The sequence below is a fragment of the Sinohyriopsis cumingii genome, chromosome 4 (genome assembly GCF_028554795.1).
Source record: "Sinohyriopsis cumingii isolate HCF-2022 chromosome 4, ASM2855479v2, whole genome shotgun sequence".
NCBI classification, from domain to species: Eukaryota; Metazoa; Mollusca; class Bivalvia; order Unionida; family Unionidae; genus Sinohyriopsis; species Sinohyriopsis cumingii.
In genome coordinates this window covers 117,962,651-117,990,213 of record NC_142964.1, presented here as the reverse complement: position 1 = coordinate 117,990,213, position 27,563 = coordinate 117,962,651, and the positions used below count along the sequence as shown (strand labels likewise).

Genomic DNA, 27,563 nt, shown 5'->3' with positions numbered 1-27,563 from the left:
AAAGGAGGTGTCGTATAATCTAGCAAACACTGAAAGTAACGGAAAGGATGTGTCATCTAAATATTCAAGTCTTAGTTAATGAATAAGGCCAAAAGTTTAACTTCTGATACAAAAAAAGTTCTTGCTACATATGCAATGGAAAAAATGTATTTCAAATTTTAAAAATAAAGGTACTCTTGCAAGATTAAAACCTCTATCTCCACAACTTTAACTGCAAAACCCTTTTATCCTTTTATCCGACACCATTTTAAGACATATATCAGTAAGATGCATATAAAAAGTGCACGAATACTAGAGCTGACTAAAAAGGCTCTATAGTAGCATGAAGCAAAAATATAAGTTGATCCATTAATATGACAAGTAATGCCACATCATACTGAATATATAGGCAACAGACTAAGTAGTCATGGTAATAATCAAACACATCATACTGAAAATATAGTCAATAGGCTAAGTAGTCATGGTAATAATCAAACACATCATACTGAAAATATAGGCAATTGGCTAAGTAGTCATGGTAATAATCAAACACATCATACTGAAAATATAGTCAATAGGCTAAGTAGTCATGGTAATAATCAAACACATCATACTGAAAATATAGGCAATAGGCTAAGTAGTCATGGTAATAATCAAACACATCATACTGAAAATATAGTCAATAGGCTAAGTAGTCATGGTAATAATCAAACACATCATACTGAAAATATAGGCAATAGGCTAAGTAGTCATGGTAATAATCAAACACACCATGTGTGCTTACAATGCATTGCTGTCCTATGAAGTACATTTGCCTGACTCGACAATACCAATAACCATACATACATACATACATACATATTCATAGTTACATAGATAATTGATGTACAATACTGTATGTACAAAAGAAGAAATAGGAAGGATGATATATTTCCACAGGCACATTCTAGTGAATACATAACAAGCACTGCCATGAATTTGGTATCATAAAATGCCTCTAAATGCAAACAATGGCATTATGTATTAAAGTAACTTGAAACAGTCTTAATTAACATAAAGGTGATTTAAAAAGCATTTACATTTTTACTTATACATTTATAACCACGAATAACCTTCTTCACATCATCAGTATAGCTGATCTGTTAACTAATAAAGTTGTACAGTAGTGTGTAACAAAAATAGAATTCAGTATATTACAAGAACAATTGCCACATCATACTGAAAATATAGGCAGCAGACTACATTGTCCTGTTAGTAATTACAAACATAATGAGTGCTTACAAATTATATTGAAAATATATTACAAACATCACTTGTGCTTACACATCAAATTGAAAATATAGGCAACAGACTACGCTGTCCTGTCAGTAATCACACAGATCATGTATGCTTCCACATCAAATTGAAAATAGAGGCAACAGACTACGTAGTCCTCTTAGTAATCAAACACATCTTTTGTGTTTACAATGCAGTGCTGTCCTACGACACACAAAAATAGTGCTATTCGTACAATTGACTGATTTGACAATACTAATCCGAGTAAGATAAAGTGATCTCATTGGTCAGTATGAAAAATACGTTCATAACAAGGTTACATAAGTGATATTTACATTATTCACACTTATATTATGCATCGATCATATTTAAATATGAATGAATATACAAAATGTACAAGAAAATGAAACATAAAGGATAACAAATTTCCACATGTACATTCCAGTAAATACACAAAAGAAAGCACTTTCATGAACCGGGTATCGCAAATATTACTCAAAATGCAAGCAATGATATACTTTATTAAAGTAACATGAAACAGACTTAATATAACGTGATAAGAGCGTATTACATTTTTTATTTTTACATTTGCAACCACTATAACCCTCTTTGGAAGGAGGTACCAGTATACCATCTACACTATGACAGTTTTCGACACATCATCACCATAGAAGCCACTTCGTATAGCTTTCACTGTTGCTACAAATGTAGTGACGATTTGAAAAATTTGAGTTCAATTTTTCAATTTAAATTGATTTTTTTATCAATAAATGAACTTGCCAGACAAGATGAAGGTAAATTATATATCACTGCAGTTTCATTATTCATCGATATATTTCTTTATGCAAAATTCACAAAATTTGATTCCCTACTCATCAAGGCAAACCATTACAATGTATTACCTATTTATAGACAATAATATGACCCAGATAATCAGAACTTGGTAGGCTTTGGTTTAAGCCAGATATAAACAAATCAAAAGCTTTATTCGTCTCTGATAATCTTATCTGCAGCTACATGTATTTTGTTTCGGAAACATATGGCTTGATAGAAAATAATTGAACTGTAGCATTGTTCCAAGAATTATTAAACGTCTACCATGTCTTATAGTAGACTACCCTTCATGACGCATCCAAACCTTTCATAACTTAGCAATCGTAGTATTCGAAAGAGCGTGCGTGTGTGTGTGTGTGTCTGTGTGTGTGTGTATGTGTATGTGTGCGTGAGTGTGTGTGTGCATTAGGATTTTTAAGGTAGCTTTAACAAATTGAGTTATATCGAGAAAGCAATCTAAACACAAAAGTAGAACAGTTTACACCAGATGGATTGTCATAACGACAGTGGGGCCAGAAACAAAACTGTACAAAAAACAGCAATTTTAAAAACAATTTTGAAATCGGACTAAAAGAAAAATCAGACTATCGTTCTAATGTGTTAGATTAGTTTGCATATTTTATCCTTCCCTTTTTGTTTCCCTCATTCCAAAGAATCATTTGAGAGACTATCTTGCTGAGCGTCACGGAAATAGCAAAAGACATCAGAATTTTCGTTACGTGCAGCATAATGAGCAGGTGTTCTCTTACGGTTGTCCACCTCATGGAGCATTTTAGGATACGTTTCTACCAAGCATTTGGTCATTTCTAACTTTCCCTTAAGGCATGCTCTGTGCAGCAGCGTCTCATCAGAAGAGGTTCTACACCACGGATCTGTGCCACGATCAATTAGATAGCTTAATACAGCGACATTGCCACCTACTGCAGCATGGTGTGCAGGTGTTTCCTTATCGTTATCCACCTCATGGAGCATTTTAGGATAAGTTTCTACCAAGTATTTGGTCATTTCTAACTTACCGTTAAGGCATGCTCTGTGCAGCAGCGTCTCATCAGAAGAGGTTCTACACCACGGATCTGTGCCACGATCAATTAGATAGCTTAATACAGCGATATTGCCGTCCCATGCAGCGTTATGAGCCGGTTTTCTCTTACAGTTGTCCACCTCTTGGAGCATTTTAGGATAAGTTTCTACCATGTATTTGGTCATTTCTAAACATTTTTTTCTATACACATTTGAGTTAGCAAAAAGTGTCCAAGCTGGAATTCATTATTTTTGCCCTGTTCCTGTACTTTCTAAGGATTTTCCTACAAATACACTCATAAAAAGATCTATGCACCTTAATTTTCCATTCTCTAGACAAAACCTTTTTACACAAATATGACTGACTACAACAAGTTCTTTGTTGTTGTTGTTGTTGTAGGGTTTAACGCCATTTTTCAGCACACAATAGGCTATACATGGCGGCTAGTATTAATGGTGGAGTAAGAACCCAGGAAATCCCCGGAAAGAACCACCAACCCTCGATAAGCTACTGGCAAGCTTTCTCACAAACCCACATTGGCTGAATCTGAGACTCGAACCCACGCAGACAGAGGTAAGATGGCAGTGATCCATAACGGAGAGCATGTTAGACCACTCAGCCACTTGGGGCCCCCAACAAGTTCTTTCTTTCTAGCACTGGGTGTTCACTCAGAGCAGTTTCACATTCAAACCGTGTGGTAATGATATTGATCCAGACGCTCATATCATCTGGTACTACTGAATTATCGACTCATTTATATCAAACTGATTCAAGCAAGCATAAGCATTCCCAAAGTCCTCTTTAAATAAAATTACATGTATAATCCCATGTATATAATAATTGGGACTCACTTTTTATTTATAAATTCAACTGTTACAAAATAGGAAAATGAAGCTTAATGTATAGCAGGAATGACTAAGAAGACTTTTAGTGAAAATCCAATTTAGCAATAACATTTTCAAGATTGCTGCCACGCAAGCTTTGTTGGAAAGTATACTGACACCAGGAACAGCAATAATTAGATTTCTAAGATGGCCACCACAATGGTCAGCTTGGAGGTCAAGTCAGCATCATTTTGTTAGGTTCAGCTACATATCATGAGACATCTTTTAATGACTGCAGCATAACTTATGTTAATACAACCATCCCTTCATGAAAAGTAACAATATTTTCATGAAGGTAGCCATATCTGACATCAGATAGGAGCCATTTTCATTTAGAACCATCTTTTTATGATCTAAAGTTGCTAATATAAATATGTGTTTTGTCCTGTCTTGTTTGAAATGGCATTAATCAAATGTAAAAAACTGAGGTCATACAAAGATTTCTTATGACATGTTCATAAGAAATCTTTGAATGAGCTCAGTTTTGTTTACATCAGATTAATGCCATTTCAAACAGAACAGAAACAACACATGTTGATATGACCAACTAGAAATCAGAAAACTTTTTTATTCATACTGAAAATCGCCTAGTCGTGCCAACAGCTCATTCAGAAGGATTTTAAAGATGGCCACAAGGTTGAAGGTCTGGTCAGCACCAAATGTATTTGGACCTACTGTTACGAGAAGTATTTTAGCAAAAACACCATGTATATATGACTATATGTTTAGAAGGAACAGAAGTCACAAGATTCTCAAGAATGCCAACATGGAAGCCATGGTGGAAGTTAAAACTGCTTGATTTTTATTAGGACCAAGGATATATTTGCATGTGGGTTTTGACAAAGTCCCCATGACTGGCATGACAATCCATTCAGGAAAAATAGTCATGATTTTCACGATGGTTACCATAGCAGCCAAGCAGGACGACAGATCAGTACCATTTGTTTAGGATTACCCATATTTCTTAAGACATCCTTAGGTGATAACAGTACTTGATAAGATGATCGATTAAGGAAGAGTAGAAATAACAACATATTTTCAAACATGGCTGCCATGGTAGCCATACTGGATGTCAAATGGTACCATTTCCATCTGTGAATAACTAGACCCTGGGATGAATGTGTTTGTAAAGATCCATGGCAATCCTCACAGTAGCTTATGAGGAGTAACAATAAGAAACTTGTTCTAACTGAATGACTGTCATTGGACTGATGGAAGACAGATGTCAGAACATGTTAGCTCTTCTGGTCTTTGGCCAGTAGCAATAATAAAAACAATAATCTCATATTTGTCCCAGCTTTAATAAACCATGCAAGTACATTCATGCAGGATAAACACACTGCTATGAACTTTTTCTATCTTGAACTGATAAAACTTCAGTACAAAAATATCTTCTGATACACATCCTTTAAAAATGCAAGCAGTTCTCTCTCTTTGTACAGCACAGCAGCAGGCAAGTAAATCTTAGAAAATCAGTATATTTGATTTTTAGAAAAGTTTATAATATTTTACAAAATAAGTGATTTATCCACTGATGAACTTCACACACAAACAAGGAGCTTTGTTTCAGAAGAAATACACAAAACAGAGCTATGACATATCAAAAGTCTGTAACCCTTCCTTTTCTTTCCCAGTCTCCAAATCTTGTGGGTTCTGGCCCTCTAGGGCCACCTATTTCTCCTGTCACTGGGTTCTTATCATCTGGGAATCTTTCTAATGGCTCAAGTTCAACAAAAGTACTGACATTTTCTTCTACTTCAGTCTCCCACTTGTCATCTAACTGTCCTGATGGAGTTTTCCCCTTTTTCCTTTTGGAAGGTTTGACTTGTTCATCCTCAGAATCTGATGAGTGAGGCCGAGTTTGTATAAGAGCACCTGTTAGCCTCCCCTGACCCTGCCTCGGGATTAGACCTAAAAAAGACACGGCAAGTAATTTTCTGGTTAATATTTAGTCTCTCTGATCTGTACTGTATATACTCACTTATAAGTCAAGTCCAAAGACAACTATACACCCATATCTGCCATCGCATAATGGACTTACAGATCTGGGTCTATGTAGATTGTTAGTAGTAATGATGAGACCAAACAACACAGACTCTGATCTGTCAGTGTGTTAGGAGATGGGAGATCAAGGTCTACTCTGCTGGCAGTTTGACTTTACTTACAAGCCAGTGCATATGGTATAATTGAAATACTATTTCTGTTGAATTTGCCATCTGATACACACCTATGAAGTACATTGTAGAAACAACATTTCAAACATGCAGTCCACAGAGTTAATGTACAGACTTTAGAGAGGACTGCAAAGTGCTTGAAACTTACTGTTCTTGGAAATCTGCTGTCTCCAACTATTACACATAGATCAGGGTCTATTCTAGGTTTGTGTTTAAAAGACTTAACCAAAAAAAATCAACTGAAGGCACACAAATTATGCCTCATTTTTGCAACCCACATAATTTTTCCATTAAAGAAATACATTTTCTTTTTTCCTTGATGCATGCTTAACATGAGATTGCAAGAGAATGTATAATGAGAAGATGGGTACCATTGTTCAGGCAAAGTTTAATGGGTGGAGTGGCAGGTTAAGACCAGGGGATATTTTTCCAGTTATAATTAATAATTTATAAACTTTACTTTGTAACAATTTGGTATACTGGAGTTAAATGTATTAATTCAAACATAACAATTTGGTATACTGGAGCTGAATGTGTTAACTCAAGCATAACAATTTGGAAAACTGGATTTTCTCAAGGATATCTCTGATGGTTTCAGTACTTGGCAGTTAAAGAAAAAACTGGCATATCTTCGATTCTTAGAAATTATTTTGACTAGGTGAGTGTGCATTTCTTCAATGGAATTGTGTTATGTAACTTACTGTGTTTGTTTTTTGGGGAACTTTGGGAACTAACTCTTCATGGCTAATGCAATGATTTCAATATATATGCTGCCTTTAAATTAAACTTATCTTTCATTTTTGGAATATGAATTAAGTCCCTTGAAATTGTAAATATAATTACTGGTGGAAAAAAGCCATTACTATGTATTACCTTTCGTTGTCAGAAGTTGGTGTGTCATGGTTTCAAATTAATACATGCTGCCATATTTAGCTGATGTTTGTGATGCAATCCATTCATTCTTCATTTTTGATGCCTTAAAAGTTGGGGGCTAATAAAATAACTTCCAATAATAGTTAGGGTTGGCTGAGGGAGATGAGGTGGGTTTTAATATTTTCATTTTTGGAGTTCATATCTGTGTTGCAGTGTAGATGATGACATTAAAAAGAAATATTTTGTAGTCTGCATATCACTTGCTTTTAACGTCTCTGTAGTCTGTTTATTAGATGCTTTTGACATCTATGTATCAGCTTCTCTGACATTTCCATAGAGCGTGTATCAGCTGCTCTGACATTTCCGTAGACTGTGTATCAGTTGCTTTTGACATCTTTTAAGCAAAAGTGCTGTTCTTTGCAAACTGTCATGCTGATCATCTCATTGTGTAAAGAATTAAACTGTTCCAGCTTAATTGTTAATTGGTAGACTGAAAAAAGACAGTAAAAGACTACTGAAACCTTTGTACAAAATAAATCTGACAAATACTGCTTCCCTTATTTGTGAAACAAAAGTAAATCTTTATGTACAAGTTCTAAATATTTAAAAAGTAGGTCTTTACCAGATATGGCTCATTAATTTCTTGGCAGCTGATTTTAGTCTCACCGTTACTGTACAGCTGAAATAATGTTTATAGGGGCCCCGAGTGGCCGAGTGGTCTAAAGCGCTCTCCGTTACGGATCACTGCCATCTCACCTCTGTCTGCGTGGGTTCGATTCTGGGATTCGGCTAATGTGGGTATGTGAGAAAGCTTGCCAGTAGCTTTTCGTGGGTCGGTGGTTCTTTCTGGGGTTTAATACTGGCTGCCATGCATAGCCTATCATGTGCTGAAAAATGGCATAAACCCTACAACAACAACAACATTTATAATATTCAGTCCTTGCATTGCATTGTATATAAACTGAAAATGTAGTCATTGGTGGTTTGAAATACCAAGAAAAAGAGAATTAGTCTGTTGTTTTCTTCTAATTTTCAAAGGAGGTAACACAAGTTCATCAAGATTTTGTCATGCTGCAAGGATCTCTGTTATACAAGAAGCTGGAGGGTCAGACGTGTGCTGCATATTTCTGAACACTTTTAGTTTGATCTTGAAGATACTGCAGTATGTGAATCCCTGACTGACCTCACACATAATCCTGTATAGATCATACAATTCCTTTTTATACTTGCATCTTATCACAGTTGACATTTCTTTTTATCAAAAGTCTTTTGTGCTGTGAATAATCGAATCATAATGATTTGTTCTCAGTTTGCTTTTGATTAGATGTTGCATTTTCATGTCTGTTTTTAGTATAATGAGGTCACAAATATTGCAAAGTCAGTGAAACCATGAATCCTGATGGTAATGGGTCAGAAAGGACTGGTACAGAAAAGGCCTGGGTTAAAAAGGCCTGGTCCAGAAAGGCCGATAATGGGTCAGAAAGGACCATGACAGAAAAGAACTGGATTAAAAAGGACTGTTTAAAAGATTTAATAATAATAAGAAGAAGAAGAAGAAGTACATGCAGCTATCCTTTTATGACTGCTTTTCTACAATACCTGTAACAATTCACTTCTTAGTCAATTACATTTTTACATATATTGCTAAAACACTGAGCTGCAGAAAATGGTCAGTGATGATTAACACCAAAACTCAATTGAACCCCTTAAAGAAAACATTAGATCTTTACAGATTATACAGACTGCAGTACCGGTATCAGAAAAGAATCAGCGATCACATTGTACTTTTCATGTTTCCTTTACCTGTTTTCTGTCTCAGATTTATTTAATATGTTGGGAAACCTTGATAAACACAATTAAGACGTGAATACAAATCTCTGCAATCACAACTCTTTCCTCCAGTTTCCTCCAGTCTCAACAGAGCTTGATGTGTAATACAATTTTTTCAGTTTTTGTACATATTACTGAGGCACTCGTGACTAAACTACCCAATGCAATTATTGGTAAACTTCAGGAATATGGTACTTAATTGTGCCTCTTTCTTCTCTTCACTCATAATGCTTTTATCCATCATCATTTATACTTTTTCCATTGCATATATCTTTCAGTGAACTTTCCTTATTTTCTATGTTTTGATATGTTCAATATCTTCTACATGAATAATTTATGTATTGTTCAAATTACACTTTGTATTGAAACATTTTCACCTGTGACTTAATCTATGGATGAAAATTTTGAAAAAAACTGACCTTGGATTATATACTTATATAATGAAAGCATTGCCATTTTGATTAAAATAAGTAATTGGTGTTTCAACCATTACTCATGTTTAAAATGAATTTTTTGCACTGAGACAATGTATGAATGCACAATTTTCATAGATCTCAAATCATGGTTTTTGGACCAGTGATGGAAAGAAGCTAGATTGCTTTTATGTAACTTTCTTACAGATGTTCAATTGAGCCAAACATTTCTGTAACAGTTGTCGATACAATATTACAGTAAATTTAAATAACAAAATTTGGCGCCGTTTTTAGTATTAAATCAAACTGTTTGAACTTTGTGTCATGCGTACAGTGCAATAACATAACTTTTCTTTAAGCATGTATTTACGATTTGTATGTGATTTTTTTTCTTTCCTTGAATTCCAATAAAATTGTCTGTTCTGACTTTCTGATTGCCACATATGTGATCACGAGCTGTAAATGTGTTTCAACATTATTGTCTATCCAGCTTTTTATGCTTTGTGATCCACACAAAAAAAAAAAGTCATGGAGATTATGAATAAATCGGTGAATGCATCCTAAATTGTACTGTTAACATGGACAGCCATTGTGTGCAATTTTGTTGTTGTGTAATGTTTCGTGTTAAAAAGTGAATATTGATGTATGCATGTTCTTTTAGTATGCGTGTTTTGATAGTTCGGTATTTAACTGCTGCTGTTATTCTAGGATTGCATCCTATATCATACTATTAACTTTGACAGCCATCGTGTACATTTTTGTTGTGGTGTAAGGTTTCTTGTTGAAAAGTGAATATCTATGTAAACTACTATGCATGTTTTATAGCTTGGTATTTATTTGCGGCTGTTATTCTAGAATTGCATACTATATTGTACTGATAAATTTATTTGACAGCCATGATGTGCAATATTGTTGTAGTGTGTAGAATTTGATATTCATGTATTCACTAACTGTTGTTATTATTAACAGATTTATAAATCTGAAAATGTGTTAGCGTTATTGTATTTTTTGTTGCTAATGCTAGTTAGACATACTTTTTCTTCTTGTCTGTCTATCCCACCATAACAATTTTAACAAAAATAACTCCTTAGCTTCTTTTAATTTTGACTTGACCTCCATTGCAACCACAATGCAATAACAGTGCTAAAAGACACACAACATAGCAAATATCTATTTAAAGAAAAATTATATCAACAAAACAAACTATGCATACACATGTATTAATGATATTGAATGTATGTGAAATAGGACAAGAGTCAATAGTCTTCGCAAATTAAAATATGTATCCATCATTAATGGAATCATCATTACTTAATTAAGGCATTACCATGACAAAGTTGGCATGCACAAACCACATGTGGGTTACACTAATTCATATTCGGTATTATAACAAAAGATAGTACTGATTCGCTTTACTTCAAATAATTAATATTTGCCTTATTTGAACTATCTCACATTCAGTATCTTGCGTTATTTTCTTCTTTGTTCATTTTATAAAGAACAAGTAGTAGCATGTCGCAATTAATTTCATGATCACTCACATATGATTGTAACATATTAATACTTAACACAATGATTCTCTACTGCACATTATTTATTTTCATAGGAATTAAAACAAGGATTTGATAATAATGTATGAATTACTTTTAGTATACTTGATACTAGTAATTAGCCATTGATACATAAATGGACCTTTATGGTTCGGGCCTTTTAACCACAAGCCCGTTTGGGTCAAGGACCTTTATGGTACCGGTCCGTTTTAACCCTGATCCATCCTGATGGACAACTTTACCATCAAGATGAAGGCAAAAGATGAATTGATGGCGAAAACTAGGATGTTACTTTATCTCGTTTGTTCATTGTGCATTCGGTCAATCGTGACGCCCATTCATGCTTGCTGAACCTCCCGTGTACAATTCTCATTGCTTTACTCTTAGGGTTTTCCAGCCAATTACCAAGGCAACTGAAATCCTCTGCAATGAAGATGTTTGATTCGTTACAGTCCAGTAACACTATCAGTGACTCGTCACATTTTGTTCAGATCATCCATATTTCCATATTAAAAGATCCCAGGTAGAAGGTCCCTGTGAATGCTTCGTTTGACCTTAGAACACATTGTGTAACAAGCTATGCTATTAATTCGTATTCTTATCCATTAAATATTAGCTTAGATAAGCATTATTTGCAGTAAGATTTATCCCCTGATAAAATAAAATGCAATCTCAAATAATTTTATTATTTTTAAGTTAATTGAATGAGTATTGTCCCTGTCACTTGCTTATCTTACCTTCAAAGAATACATTTTTTACCAGACGACGTGCGAAACAGATGACTGTGGTACTGGTAGCCATGTTGTATAAGCTGACATTTCAAAACTTCCGAAGCGAAACGAAGTATAAAAAATAAAAATTAAATCTATATTTTAAAGATAAATGATATTAAAGTATATCATATAATTTAGATTCTGGTGAATATAACTTTAGAATAATACTATTGACACAATTAATAATAAAATCCGTTAAATATTATTTTGCGAAATTATATTAGTATCATCTAAGGGCTTTCTTAAAACTTTTTGTAAAGAACAAGCAAGGAAGTCATTCTTCTGGCGATCCAGAGTTGACTACGCAGAAAGTCCCTGTTACTATATTTAGATATTTCTAGTTGAGGAATTTACTCAGGGACCTGGCAGGATGGAAGACACCGATTTACCAATTGTTGTTCCTGTAAGAAATCTCTTTATTGTTGTTAATTGCCAACAGGCCATACATAGATGTGTTTATAACAAATCTCACACTTCAGAATCTATAGAATGTGGCTGGTTTTCATTCTCGACAGTGTAGTGTACAATATGGTTTGACAAATATTAGAATAAATTGGATCTGCATGATCATATTTGGATTTATAGATATAAATGATCTGATTCCGTTTTCTAGATTTTGTTCAAATTCTATGAAGTTAATAATAAAAGTTATACAGGTCATGTATGCGTTAAACATCGATTATTTCAGTTATGGGCGTAGTTGTTTAGAATTTGATAAAACATACCTTAGCTTTAAATGACAACTATTCACTTTATTTATTTATTTTACATCCATAATCCTTGGGAAGTTAATTATTTACATGGCTCAGAAAAGTACATATGGCAAAATCAATGTTACAGGACGTACACATTTGTGGACGAGATCAACGTGCAGGTGTGATCCAGTACAGTCCGGATTAAATGTCGGACGCTGTGACGTCACAATGAAAGCTACATATATTGATTCTACTATCCTTGTGATGATCAGACAATGTATTTTTTTTGTAAAAGTCGATAGCGAAAAAAAAATTGTCTAGAAGTTTCTTGCTGACAGTTAAGGTACAGAGCATTCAATCAATCAGGATGGAATAGACTGTGGTTAGATAAAACAAGCATTAAATTTTAAAACAGTAATTCATATTTAATTTAAGAAGGGTAAATGTGCATACATGACCTGTATGACTTTTACTATAGTATAGTTCGAATATCACCTTGGTTACTGTAATGATTTTTAGGACTTCTCCGACGATATCAAGATCAGTCCAATAATGTTCTGGGCCTATAATCAAATCAGACTAGACGGATAATGTACTATGCCAATCGTTAGGTTCGAACATGATTGATACTAGTTATCAATCAATTTATTATACAAATACAAGACGTTAGAATTATATTTGATAAATAGCTGAATTTCATGTAAGTGTTAAAGCAATTTTATCTAAAAAGTCAGTCTCACTCCATTCCCAAAAATTCATTGAGCATAACTTTGAAGTAAAAGTAAAGTTACTATATTCTTAAACAATCTACATATGTGTTTTGAATTGTTTAAAGAGAAACATTCCAGTAAAATTCTAAGCAGAAAATATGGTCAGTACTTCAAAATAAGGTTATAAGCTTTATAATTTTGTGAAAGATAAGGACTGAGTTTTCACCTCATCTGAATGATAGCTCACCTAAATGCAAGAGTAATGAAGACTTTCCTATCGAAATTGCATTGTTTACTATGGAAATGGCATGGTTCACTATGATGCTGTTTATGACTGACCTAGATGATGTCACAGCTCTACCACTCCAGATGGCAAAAGATGTCAGAACTGTAAAGGGCAGTGATGAATTAAGCTCAATAATTATAATACTATACAAATTTTCACATATCATTATCATGTTTACAAATCAAAATGTTGTAGCATAACTTCAGTCCATCAGAAATTTCCATTGGTTTTTATAAATTTCAGGAATAATAGCTGTTGTCCACGTTGTCTAATATGTAATCCAGCTACTCGGGGCCAGGCCCAAATGACAAGTCATGTATTCCTGTTACATTATGTATGAAAGGGTTAATTTTGTACATAGATCTAACCAGCATTAAAGACACGCCACCTGCTCATGAACTGATGATGCAGTATGTAATGGTACCTAAACTGTATCAAAGGCAAATAGAAACTTTGGTTGTTTTCTCTATCATAATCATTAGAATACTTGTGTTCCCATATCTTGATTTATGCATAGAAAATAATCTTTGTTGAAATCATACTTATTAACAAAACTCAGGTAGCCATAAACAATAGAGATGGAAGGAAGAAATGGTGATAACAATTGGTATAGGGACACTGGAAAAAGACTCCAATAATGGACATGGTACTTAAAAGGGGATATCATGAAAAATGATTTGTTGCCACACCATTCTAAAAGTGGGAGGGGGGAATAGTGACAAGTAGCTATTCAGTTTTTGTTGTTTATAGTTAGCTAAGGCTATATATGCATGTAGATTGTTTGGAAAAATCCCTTATACAGGAGTACATGATTTGCACAAAATTCAGGTAATTTAACAAAGCATTAAGACCATCATGTGCAGTTATTTGATATTTTTAAAGAATGTGTATGTAGAAAATTTGTTTGCAGTTTGTTGCATTTATATTTACAAGCATATCTCTTATGTGGATTCTTTTAGTAGCCAGTAATAATTTTTTCACTTTAATTTTTTATTAATGTGTGGAAGTTAAAGTCTGTTGTGCAAAATATTTAAATTTTATCTCACAGTGTTTGTGTAACACAAATCATATTGATTGATGGCTGTATGTGTTTTATATTGCTCAGTTTACAGTGTATTTGTAACAGGATTTATGTACAATTGAAAAGTATTATGAGTGATTGAATTTTTGTGTCTTCAAAGGATTTTAATGTGATTTGAAATTCGGATTCTTCTCAGTTCTCAATTATAAATTCTCCATTTGACTGTTATTTAAAAGAGAGACAGCTTACATATCAATTATAAATTCTCCATTTGACTGTTATTTAAAAGAGAGACAGCTTACATATCAATTATAAATTCTCCATTTGACTGTTATTTAAAAGAGAGACAGCTTACATATCAATTATAAATTCTCCATTTGACTGTTATTTAAAAGAGAGACAGCTTACGTATCAATTATAAATTCTCCATTTGACTGTTATTTAAAAGAGAGACAGCTTACATATCAATTATAAATTCTCCATTTGACTGTTATTTAAAAGAGAGACAGCTTGCATGTCAATTATAAATTCTCCATTTGACTGTTATTTAAAAGAGAGACAGCTTACATGTCAATTATAAATTCTCCATTTGACTGTTATTTAAAAGAGAGACAGCTTGCATATCAATTATAAATTCTCCATTTGACTGTTATTTAAAAGAGAGACAGCTTACATATCAATTATAAATTCTCCATTTGACTGTTATTTAAAAGAGAGACAGCTTACATATCAATTATAAATTCTCCATTTGACTGTTATTTAAAAGAGAGACAACTTGCATATCAATTATAAATTCTCCATTTGACTGTTATTTAAAAGAGAGACAGCTTGCATATCAATTATAAATTCTCCATTTGACTGTTATTTAAAAGAGAGACAGCTTGCATATCAATGCAACTGTGAATATATTTGTATAATACTGAAATACACATTTATGAAAATGTTAATTAGCTTAATCACTTTAATCCAGATTAGTAGCAGACAAAGATAAACCTGAATGTTTCCAAGTGGTCTAAATCACTCACCTTTATTGATCACTGCCATCTCACTTCTGTCCTGTAGGTATGCAAGAAAGCTTGCCTGTAGCTTCCCATCAGTTGGAAGTTCTTACTGGGGCTTTCTTCACCATTCATACTGTGCTCCATGTATAGCTATCATTAAAACAAAAACAACAACAAACAACAATGTTGTTATGTTGGTACTTACAAATTAACTGCATATACCGGATATGCCAGCATATTATATGATCTGTGTTTTTGCTTTTCACAGTTCTATATGACAGTAAGGACTCTAGCTATAACATTCTTCATTATTACTCAGTTCCTGTTATAAGGTGATTATATTCATGGATCCCATTTCATTAAATACTATTAAAATTATTATGTATTATGTACCTCATTATAAGGCAGGATACTCTGGCTTCCATTGTCATTGTTATCCAATACTGTACTCCCATAAATATGGAAGATAAATGGGTTGAATAAATTTCAGTATATTGTCATCATGAATGACTGTTTCAGCAATATTCTGTGTTCTGTAAGTTTTTGTACTCATTTTATTGTGTAATTTTTTTCTATTGGCCATTGGCAGAAAGAGCTCATGGGATGGTCTGTTGTCCATCATCTCTTCATACATTAGGACAAGTTTGCTCTCAAATGCCTGGAAGCTTTGCACACATATTCACCCATAATCTAGTTGGTCCTAGCAGAAAATTCTAAAACTTAGACTTACAATATGGCCTGTAATGCTCTTTCTACTTTTTCTGAACGGAAAGTCATCTTGATATTGGGTTTTTTTACTAGAAGACTTTTTATTATGTATAGTATGGTCACTATATTGGCCATTTTGAAAATATTGTTATTGCTACTGCTTGGATGGTCATATCAACATAGTCTTAATAAAAAGATGTCTAATGATGTCTAGTTGATTCTAAAAGAAAATGGTGATGATCTGATTCCAGTATGGTCACATGAGCACGAAACATACATTTCTATTTTGGCCCTATTACAACTTATTCCAAATGGATAGATATATCAACATGGGGTTTTCACCACAGCCTTTTAGGTATACCTAACGTAGTTGTATCTCTCATTTGGATCTGTAACTTTCCAGTTAAAACAGGCACAATCCTATTTAGGGTCTCTTGGGTTTTAGGAGTTATGAACAGTTTCAAAATGTGAATGCTGATACAGAATGATATATGTATATGATATTATGATACCTGGTTGATTCGAAATGAAAATGGTATCAGTCATACATCCTATATGGCTGCTGTGATGGCTGTCTTGAAAATATTGCTGTCATTACTCTCCCAAAATTGATGGTCATATTGCCATGGCGCTTTCATCCAAAGAATATAATGATGTCTACTTGGTCCTAAATGAAAATGGTGCCAATCTGATGTCCAATACGTCCACCACAGCAGCTAATATGAAAATACTTTTATTGCTGAAGAATATCAAAGATGTTTTCAACACTCGGCAGTTAAAATGAAGAAATGATCTTATCTTGAATTCCTGGAAATTTATTTTGCTTTGTAGAGTGATATCCTTTTCAAAGGACTGGATAATTGGGAAAAAATAATAAAATATTTAAGTAGCTTACAATAAGTAATAATAATAATAATAATAATGAGGGCTTTGTATAGCGCCTAATCTTTAGAAGCTCTAAGCGCTTTACAACATTAGACAACACCTATAACATAAAAAACATATATAATGATACGATTTAAAAACCCCACCATGAAATTAGAAAATATAAAAACATGCTAAAAATATTTAAGGTAGGAAACATCATTAGGTCTTTACGTTTATTAGGTCTTTGCCTACAATTTACAAATATTTTGACCACTAATAAATATTATGTTTCCATAAATTAGAGTAAAATGTAATTTTGATATTTCATTTCATTTTTTAATGGTATATGACAATGTACAGAAAATGCAGTGGAACTGACTACAAGTTGACTGTTACATGTGTATGTGTTACTCTTACTTCAGGTTCAGGCAATACTGTATGTTACATCTGCATGTATCACTCTTGCTTTAGGTTCAGGCAATAAGTGACTTCTTCCAGTGTTCAATATGCATGTGCCAGATGAAGGCAGCTGTCATGACATCCTGTGGTCACCGTTTTTGTGAGAAGTGCATCCAGGAGTGGGTTGACAGGCAACACAAGTGCCCTTGCTGTAATAACCCACTGCAGCTTGATCAAATAATCAAGGACCATCAGTTTGACAGCCTTTTAGGTATACCTAACGTAGTTGTAGCTCTCATTTGGATCTGTAACTTTCCTATTAAAACAGGCACAATCCTATTTAGGGTCTCTTGGATTTTAGGTGTTATGAACAGTTTCAAAATGTGAATGCTGATACAGAATGATATATGTATATGATATATACCTACCTACCAACCTACCTACCTATATACCTACCTACCAACCTACCAATGTACCTACCTACCTATGTACCTACCTGCCTACCTTCATACCTTGCTGCCTACCTATTTACCTGTCTGCATGCATACCATCCTGCCTGCATACCTACCTGCCTGCATGCATGCATACATGCATGCATACCTACCTGCATGCATACATACATACATACATACACATACATACATACATACATACATACATACATACATGCATGCATGCATGCATGCATGCATGCATGCATGCATACATACATACATACATACATACATACATACATACATACATACATACATAACATGCATGCATGCATGCATGCATGCATACATACATACATACATACATACATACATACATACATATGTTTTGCCACATTCATTGTTTGATCTTGATAAAGCCAGATGATTTATTTTTATAAACTGAATGATTTATTTTTGTGGTACTTAATTATTATGATTTTTCTTTTCAGCAACAATCATGGCAGAATCAAAGAAAGCTGAAGACAAGTATTTTGAGTCTTTAATAAACAGAGGTATACATTTAATATAAGTAACAATATAAACATAATTATTAATGACATTTTATTTATTTAAATGTCTTGCCAATCAGATATTCAGTATGGCCACTACAGTGGCTATCTTGAAAATCTAGTTGTCACTACTCCTCCTGAATGGATGTTATATTTATAATGATGTTATTACATATATACAGATCAATGAAGGACTTTTTATGATGTTTTGTTGGTCCTAAATAAAAATGGTAACCTCAGGCATCCAGTATAGCCACCACAGTAGCCATCTTGAAAATCATATGACTGTTACTCCTCCTCATACCTACACTAAAGATTTATTATGATGAATGGTGCTGATCTGATATCTGGTGGGTACCAGTCTAACCTCTGATTTGGCTACCATGATGGCCACTTTGATAAAATCTTGTTATTGTTGCTTCTTTTAAGCAGATGACTGTAGTGACATGAGTTTTCACTGAAAGACTCATTAAGATATCTAGTTCATCCTAAATGACATCTTTGCTAGCAAAGGTTTCGATATGATAACCCTATCTACACCTTGGCAAATCGAGCAGATATTTCTGTGCTTCAGGTCTTTGAATTTCACTGGATTCGGTGGCAAGCCACAGCATTAAAAAAAATTAAGTTTTCAGATTTGAACACTGTTTCTACATGATCAAGACAAGGGGAGCACACAACTTGAATGGACTGATAAATAAGCAATTTTCCATTTCTGGTCCATGTTGGTACAAATACCTTTCACTCAAATACAACTGTAATGGCTTCCCTCTGGTACATAGTCATTTTTTCAATGATAAACTGACAAAGTATCCATTTTAAGTCAATTGCCTCCACCATTTTCTGTTGATGTATAATGCACCACTGTTACATGCAATTGGTTAGTGGGCGTTATATACTAAGGGAGGCAACTCATGAAATCCATTATATGTTGCTAGTACAAAGCAGCAAAATATATGTTCTATCCACCAAATTTGTAGATAGAGTTATCATATCAGAACCTTGTTATCGCTACTTATCCTGGAATTGGTTTTTCACAAAAAGATTTTTTATAATATCTAGTTGATGTTAATGAAAAATGGTATCAATCAGACCTCCATCATAGTGTACATCTTGATCTTGAAAATCTTGTTATCACTAGTCCTTATTGAGGGATGGTCATATTGACATGTGGTTTTCACTAAAATACTTAACTTTATAATTTTTATTATGTAGTTGATCCTAAATGAAAATAAGGCCTGTGTGACCTCCCATAATTTTACAAATCTTTTAAAAACTTCATTAGAACAGATTGCATTACCAATGTTTATAAAACTTTTTGTTTCTTGTGTTCTGTTGTTGTTTCCATCTTAAAATGATGATGATAAAGCCTTCAAAACTGTGGACTTGTAGGCAATTCTGAAAATCCTTATATGACTATGTCTTTTAATGGATTAGAAAATTAGCAGTATGCAGCTTGTTGTAGTGAAAATAGTGTGTTCATCTCATCTCAATTATGGCAACATACCATCTTTCAGAGATTTCACTACTCTCCTTGCATGAGTGATGGCAGTGACTCTGAGTTTTCATTAAAACCCCTCAATATTTAAATGGTTTTGAATGAAAATGGCAAATATTTGACAAGCAGCATCTGTATTTTTGTGAAGCAATTTTGAAAACCAGATCTAATTGATCTAATCAAAGGTCATTCCTTGCAGTTTTGCACTTCATTAACTTAATATATGCATATAGGAAAGCAGACTCAGCTTAGCATTTTAGCCCTACTTGCTTATAGGCATGATAACGCAAAATAATTTAACCTTATTTTTGGATACATCTGAAAAATAGCTTGACTGGTACCACATTGAAAACTTCATGTTCTTTCCAAGAAAAATGTTACTTATACATTTAGCCAAACTTATCATTTGGTTTTGCATGTATCTGATGAAGTCTGCAACAAACTCAGTGGTCTTCTATCCAAGGTAACTCATGGTCAAAGGCCATGACAAAATATTTTGGATGCTATATTTTTTTATATTCCTGATGCCCTTCAAATCTTTTTTCTTTCAGCATCAGATGGACAGAAAGGAGATGAAAACCTCACACCATTGGAACAGATATTGAAGAGTAAGATTTGTATATTCATTTGTTTTAAGTCAATGTATTTACAGTTTGAGTCAATGTATGTACAGTTTGAGATACCTTTCAGCTATCTTGTGCCGCGTAGCAGGCTATTTATCTGGATCTAAACTTTAGCTATTTCTATCCAAAAAGAGTTAAATTTTAACCGGCAGTATTTTTGTGCCTTGCAATAATAATCTTTATAGTAGTTTCTAAATTGCTAGTGATTACACAATGTGCTATTGAAGATAGGTCAAAATAGTTTATTGAACAAATCAATAGAAGCAAATCATGCAATACGGTTATGTCTTGTAACTAACTTGTCAGTATGTTCCATTGTAAAATTGTCAAGTTATATTAAATTTCACTTGTCCAACAATGAATTTTACCCTGTCCCTTGTACTCTTCTTATTATCCATGCAATTACCCTGTTCCCCAATATTTTTATATTATCCATGCATTTACCATTTCCTGGTACTCTTGATATTGCCCATGCAGTTACCCTGTTCCTTAGTACTATTCATATTATCCATGCAATTACCCTGTTCCCTAGTAGTATTCAAATTATCTATGCAATTGCCCTGTTTCCTAGTACTCTTTATATTGTCCATGCAATTACCCTGTTCACTAGTACTCTTCATATTGTCCATGCAATTTTTTGTTCCCTAGTTCTCTTCATATTGTCTATGCAATTATCCTGTTTCCTCATACTGTTCATATTGTCCATACAATTATCCAATTTCATAGTACTCTTCAAATTGTCCATGTAGTTTCCTGTTCCCTAGTACTCTTCATCTTGTCCATATATTTACCATGTTCCCAAGTACTCCTTATATTCATGTTGCCCATATAAGTGACATTTTCCCTAGTCTTCTTTATATTGTTCATACATGTTCCCTAGTATTCTTCATGTTCATATAAACATCTTCCATAGTACTCTTAATATTGTTCATATAATTAACATTTTCCCTAGTACTCATGTTGTTCATATAACACTGGTCAACTGTGAAATCATTACTGACTTGAAAAGGCCCTAATCTGTAGTATTTTGGTGTGCCGAACACGAATATAACCGTGAAAAATTTGTATTGGCTCTCGTTTTGAAGATATTCATATACCTCATTTTCTATGTTTCACTGTGTAAATTTCTCCAGTAGGACTGCAGCAACATCCGGAATAATGATGTAACATTGCATAATACCATCATGCTCACATCATCCACAGTTGATTGCATCATTTTCTGATGCAATGCAATACTAATGCCATGCGGCTGCTGAAGTAAGTTGACGTCAGCAGTGTACTATACATGTGTAGGCCTATTATACTAATGCCAGGCGGCTGCTGAAGCTGACGTAAGCAGTGTACTATATAAAGCCCAATCAGATAGGTTCAGCATTTAAAATATTTTAGACGTTGTGCGAGACAGTTCAAGCTTCTGTTACATAAAACTTATTATTTTATCCATTTATGTACAATAAAGAACAGTAATGCCTCGAAAGTGTGTTAATACCGCGGACAATTTTTGCTATATTTGTGGGGAAGTGACATTTGCCAACCAGAAGAAAAGTATCAATTCTCAAGTGAAGAAGGCATATCATCTTTACTTCGGATGCAAGGTTGGTGACCAAGACAAGCCTTGGGCTCCGCATATATGCTGTGCTACATGTACAACACAGCTTTCACAGTGGTTGAATTGCAAAAGGTCATCAATGCCGTTTGCAGTCCCAATGGTGTGGAGAGAGCCAAGCAACCACCTAAACGACTGTTACTTCTGCTTGGTTCCTCCTCTTTCCGGCGGAATAACGAAGCGAAAGAAGTCGAGAATAGTCTACCCAAACATTCCGTCTGCATTGAGACCAGTTCCACATGGTGAGGGACTTCCTATTCCAGAACCTCCAGCAGAATATTCTCTTGATTCATCTGACGAAGACAAAGGTGAGTCGACCTGTTCTTCTCCTGGTCCATCAGCATGCAGTGATCCAGATTTTCACTGTGGTGCATCATCAACCCCACACAGAATAACACAGGAAGAACTAAATGACCTGATTCGTGATTTGGACTTATCAAAGAACAAGGCAGAATTGCTAGGATCAAGACTCCAACAATGGAATCTTCTAGAAGAAGATGTCACAATTACTGCATATCGAAAGCGCCACCAGCAATTGGAGCCTTTCTTCAGAAAGGAAAGTAATCTGATATTCTGTTCCGATATTGAGGGCCTCATGAATGCTTTAAAAATCACTCATGACCCACAAGAATGGAGACTATTTGTGGACTCTTCGAAACTGAGTCTCAAGGCTGTGCTTTTGCACAATGGAAACATTCTTCCATCTATTCCAGTAGCGTATGCTGTCCACATGAAAGAGACATACGATAACTTAAGGCAGCTACTGAATTCCATTGAGTATAACAAGTACAGCTGGCACCTCTGTGGTGATTTGAAGGTAGTTGCCCTTTTAATGGGACTGCAGCAAGGATATACAAAATACATGTGTTTCTTATGCGAGTGGGATAGCCAAGCAAGGGAAATGCACTACATGAGGAAGGAATGGACTCACAGGCAGAATGTAGCCATTGGAGAGAAGAATATCCAACACCCAGCTCTGGTTGAGGCTCAGAAAATCTTGCTACCACCCCTTCACATCAAACTAGGTTTGATGAAGAACTTCGTGAAAGCCATTGACCGGACTTTGCCAGCATTCCGATACCTGCATGAAAAATTCCCTCGACTCAGCGAAGCAAAGATTAAAGAGGGAGTTTTTGTGGGTCCTCAGATTCGAGAGCTTTTCAAAGATGACCGGTTCAACAACTTGCTGGAAGGTGACGCGAAACAAGCATGGAATGCTTTTCGCCTAGTTTCTACAAACTTCCTCGGAAATGTTAGGGCAGAAAACTATAAGGAACTAGTAGAAGACATGTTGATGAAGTATAAGAAACTTGGCTGCAATATGTCTCTAAAGATTCACTTCCTTCATTCCCATTTGGATTTCTTTCCTAGCAACTGTGGTATTGTTAGTGATGAACACGGCGAACGTTTTCAGCAAGATATCGCAACAATGGAACAAAGATACCAGGGAAAATGGTCCACTACAATGCTGGCTGACTACTGCTGGACACTCCTCAGAGATGCTCCCGAACAGCTGTACAAGAGACAGGCGAAGAAATCTAAGATGTAGTCAATGACTTGATTTTTTATAGGTAGGCTATTACAGTTGACCTTTTACTATTGGAATGCATTTCGTTATGTAAACATTAATTTCTTGCAGATTACAAAAAAACTAGAGCCAATTTTGCAATTTGACTGTCATATTCGTGTTCAGCACATAAAAATTGATAAGAATTGACTAATTTTATTTCAGTAACATGACTTTTGTAAAAATTTGTTGTCCAGTGTAATTAACATGTACACTAGTATTCTTTATATTGTCCATCCATGTTCCCTAGTACTCTTCATGTTGTTCATATAATTAACATGTTCCCTAGTACTCTTCATGTTGTCCATATAATTAACATGTACCTTAGTATTCTTTATATTGTCCATCTATTTTCCCTAGTACTCTTCGTGTTGTTCATATAATTAACATGTTCCCTAGTACTCTTCACATTGTCCATATAATTAATATGTACCTTAGTATTCTTTATACTGTCCATACATGTTCCCTAGTACTCTTCACATTGTCCATATAATTAACATGTACCTTAGTATTCTTTATACTGTCCATACATGTTCCCTGGTACTCTTCACATTGTCCATATAATTAACATGTACCTTAGTATTCTTTATATTGTCCATACATGTTCCCTGGTACTCTTCACATTGTCCATATAATTAACATGTACCTTAGTATTCTTTATATTGTCCATACATGTTCCCTGGTACTCTTCACATTGTCCATATAATTAACATGTACCTTAGTATTCTTTATATTGTCTATACATGTTCCCTGGTACTCTTCACATTGTCCATATAATTAACATGTACCTTAGTATTCTTTATACTGTCCATACATGTTCCCTGGTACTCTTCACATTGTCCATATAATTTACATGCACCTTAGTATTCTTTATATTGTCCATACATGTTCCCTAGTACTCTTCACATTGTCCATATAATTAACATGTACCTTAGTATTCTTTATACTGTCCATACATGTTCCCTAGTACTCTTCACATTGTCCATATAATTAACATGTGCCTTAGTATTCTTTATATTGTCCATACATGTTCCCTGGTACTTTTAATGTTGTTCATATAATTAACATGTTCCCTAGTACTCTTCATGTTGTTCATATAATCAACATGTACCCTAGTATTCTTTATATTGTCCATACAATTACCATGTTCATTAGTTCTCTGTATTCACTCAATCAATGACAACATCATCAATCTGCATTTCATCAGACAGAGATTATAAAATGTAACAAAAACATAAGAAATGAACATCCTGATGAATTCAATACATATAGCAACATACAAGTGATCATATATATATTTCCTTATTCTTCAGTTATGTTGAACACCAAAGAAATGGTGCCCTAAAGAAATTTGAAAGCTTTATTAGGATACTGTTGATAGTCATTGTTGTATTTTTATCATACATGCCAAGAATGGAAAATATAAAAAGCACTCTTGTTAAATTAAATGCATGAATGTTGCATGTTTATTCTCATGTTTTATTCATGCAATGATAAAATATTTATCCACAATTATTTATCCAGTTGTAAATTTTGATATATTTATTTGTATGGTCTTATTGTAAGATGGCTAAATTGCTGGCATTTATCCACCACTAAAATAACATGTTATATGGTATCAAAGTTTTGCCTCATCCATAATATGCCAACCATTGCTACTATATTTATCCAATGAAAAGTGCATGCTTGGTGATAAGCCCCCACCCATCCCACCCCCTTTTTCAATTAAGTTTGCCAAAAATTTACTTAGGATATCTTCATATCACAATAAGCATAGCCCCTGCTTTCTGACAAATGTATTAACTTGGCCATTTGTCTTACAGAATGAGAAGTACTATATGAAAACTGTGTGATAAACACACCAGTTGGATAAAAGGGTTTAATTTTGAGGATGACCTGGAATAAATTGTCCACATTCATGATTTCCAGTCTACATGATAATCTGATGCCATATCTACTCATGTATAAAGTGTGTCTAACTGTAAATAGCACAGACCCTGACCAGGGTTTGCACTGTCTGTAGTAAAAGTTAGATAGGGTCATACATGCAGTCAGTACAGACTATTTCAGTAATGGGTGTATTTGATTACACATACCTTTAAATGGTGATTATTCACTTTATTTGGATCTTGCTAGATTCATATTCTTTTGGAAGGTCATTATTTACATGCCCCAAATTACACATACAGTAAGAATCAGTGTTAAAGTATGTTGACATATTCGGATGAGGTCAACCTAGAGGGTGTAATCCAGTACAAACTGGATTGAATGTCACACTGATGTTAGAGTGAAAGCTATGCATGTAAAAAATAATGTGTACTACACTACATTGTGACTATTAGGCTTGACTTGATCTTTTCTTCACCCAGTTTTATACCTGGCCACCATTGTAAAAGTCCATCATGATCAAGACTTTCATCTGAACGTTTCTTGATGACAGAAAAGGTGCAGAGCATACAATAATCAGGATTTAATAGACTTTGGTTAAACTATATTAATATTATATTCTAGAACAACAATTAATATTTAATTTAAGATGAGTAAATACATCTACATGATCACATTGACCTTCACTATAACTGAACAGTTAAGACCCTAACCAGGGTCTACATTGTGAACTTGATATAATGCAAATTCAGACTCTTTATTTATCCCGCCAAACTATACTATAAATAGAGAAGTTGGATTATCCAAACTAGACTGTAGTGTAAATAGAGAAGTTGGATTATCCAAACTAGACTGCACTCTAAATAGAGTAGTTGGATTATCCAAACCATACTGTAGTGTAAATAGGGTAGTTGATTATCTAGATCAGACTAATGTAAATAGGGTAGTCCATTTATCCAAACCACAATGTACTGTAAATAGGATAGTCAAATTATCCAAACCACACTGTAGTGTAAATAGGGTAGTCAGAATAATATAGTGTAAATAGGGTAGCTGGATTATCCAAACTAGACTCTAGTGTAAAACCTAATATTTTCAGGAGATTAACATCTCCCTGAATCTAGTGAGAAAACATAAACTCTAAAACTTGTATGTGGCAAATTTGTTTAATTTAATGAATTTATGTAAATTTTAGATGTTCAAATATTTGAAATAACTTTGCTACAATAAATTGCAAGTCAGCTGGGTGTAGAATATACTCTCATTTTCATGGCATGAAAACTAAATTTTTGTACATTTGTTAGGATGATAATTAAGTTTTACATTATGCTTGGCTTGAAAGAGTTTCCAATGACATCTTGCACTTGCAGAAAAATCACCACATTGTCACCTGACCAGGTGCATTCCAATCAGTTCTAGTACTATTGAATGTTCATAAAAAAATAATATACTGCAAAATTTTGATAACTCAGACAGGAATAACCCATATTACTTGTTCTTATCATATATGAATGAGTTATTGCCCTTTTGATCCACAGTTTTTGATGACTTGCTATGAAACTTTGTAAATATTATGATTTTTGCCTGAATATGCACATTTAAAAAAATAATTTTGCTCCAGCCATATTTCTTATAGTTATTGCCATATTTGTCATATAGCTTGATGCTGTGTTGAACACAGTCTTGCTAGTGTAACTAGTCACAGTTTTTCACAAATTACCATGAAAGTTGATAAATATTATGGTCATCACCTGAAGCTATAGGTGTCTCAACAAATCGTTTAACTTCCAACATTTTTTGTAAGAGTTCTGGGAATTTTTATTCTGCAGTTGAATGCAGTATAAGGTAAAATCTTTTGAATGCATCTTGTATTTTAGTTTTGTATGGCTTGCTGTGAAAGTTGGTAAATATAATGTTCATTATTTAAGGATGCACATATTGAAAAACTTGTGTGCTCCTTAAATTTTGCAAGAGTTAATGCCCTTTTTGAATTACAATGGGATATAATGTATAAAAGATGTTTGCAAATGCAGTTATTTTGCAGTTATTGTGGATTGCTGTGAAACTTAGTATATGTAATGCTGACCATAAAAATATGCATATT

General features: G+C 34.0%; 2 protein-coding genes across 2 annotated transcripts in view; one reads left to right on the top strand and one right to left on the bottom strand.

The window, feature by feature from the left end:
- Window positions 1–5,275: 5,275 nt before the first annotated feature.
- Window positions 5,276–11,703, bottom strand: LOC149801971 (succinate dehydrogenase assembly factor 4, mitochondrial-like). The gene is made up of 2 exons (XM_089956366.1): window positions 11,571–11,703; window positions 5,276–5,904 (listed from the first exon to the last, which is right to left on the bottom strand). Exons 1-2 carry the CDS (start codon window positions 11,632–11,634, stop codon window positions 5,594–5,596), a joined length of 375 nt encoding a protein of 124 aa, XP_089812492.1. The 5' UTR covers window positions 11,635–11,703; the 3' UTR covers window positions 5,276–5,593.
- Window positions 11,704–11,896: 193 nt separating this feature from the next.
- The window catches only part of LOC149801970 (uncharacterized), a 46,051-nt gene continuing 30,384 nt past the window's right edge, over window positions 11,897–27,563 (top strand). The window contains exons 1-4 of the mRNA XM_089956365.1: window positions 11,897–12,009; window positions 17,366–17,564; window positions 18,219–18,281; window positions 20,328–20,384. Coding sequence (XP_089812491.1) covers window positions 11,977–12,009; window positions 17,366–17,564; window positions 18,219–18,281; window positions 20,328–20,384 — 352 coding nt within the window. The 5' untranslated portion in view covers window positions 11,897–11,976. The remainder of the gene's footprint in view (window positions 12,010–17,365; window positions 17,565–18,218; window positions 18,282–20,327; window positions 20,385–27,563) is intronic.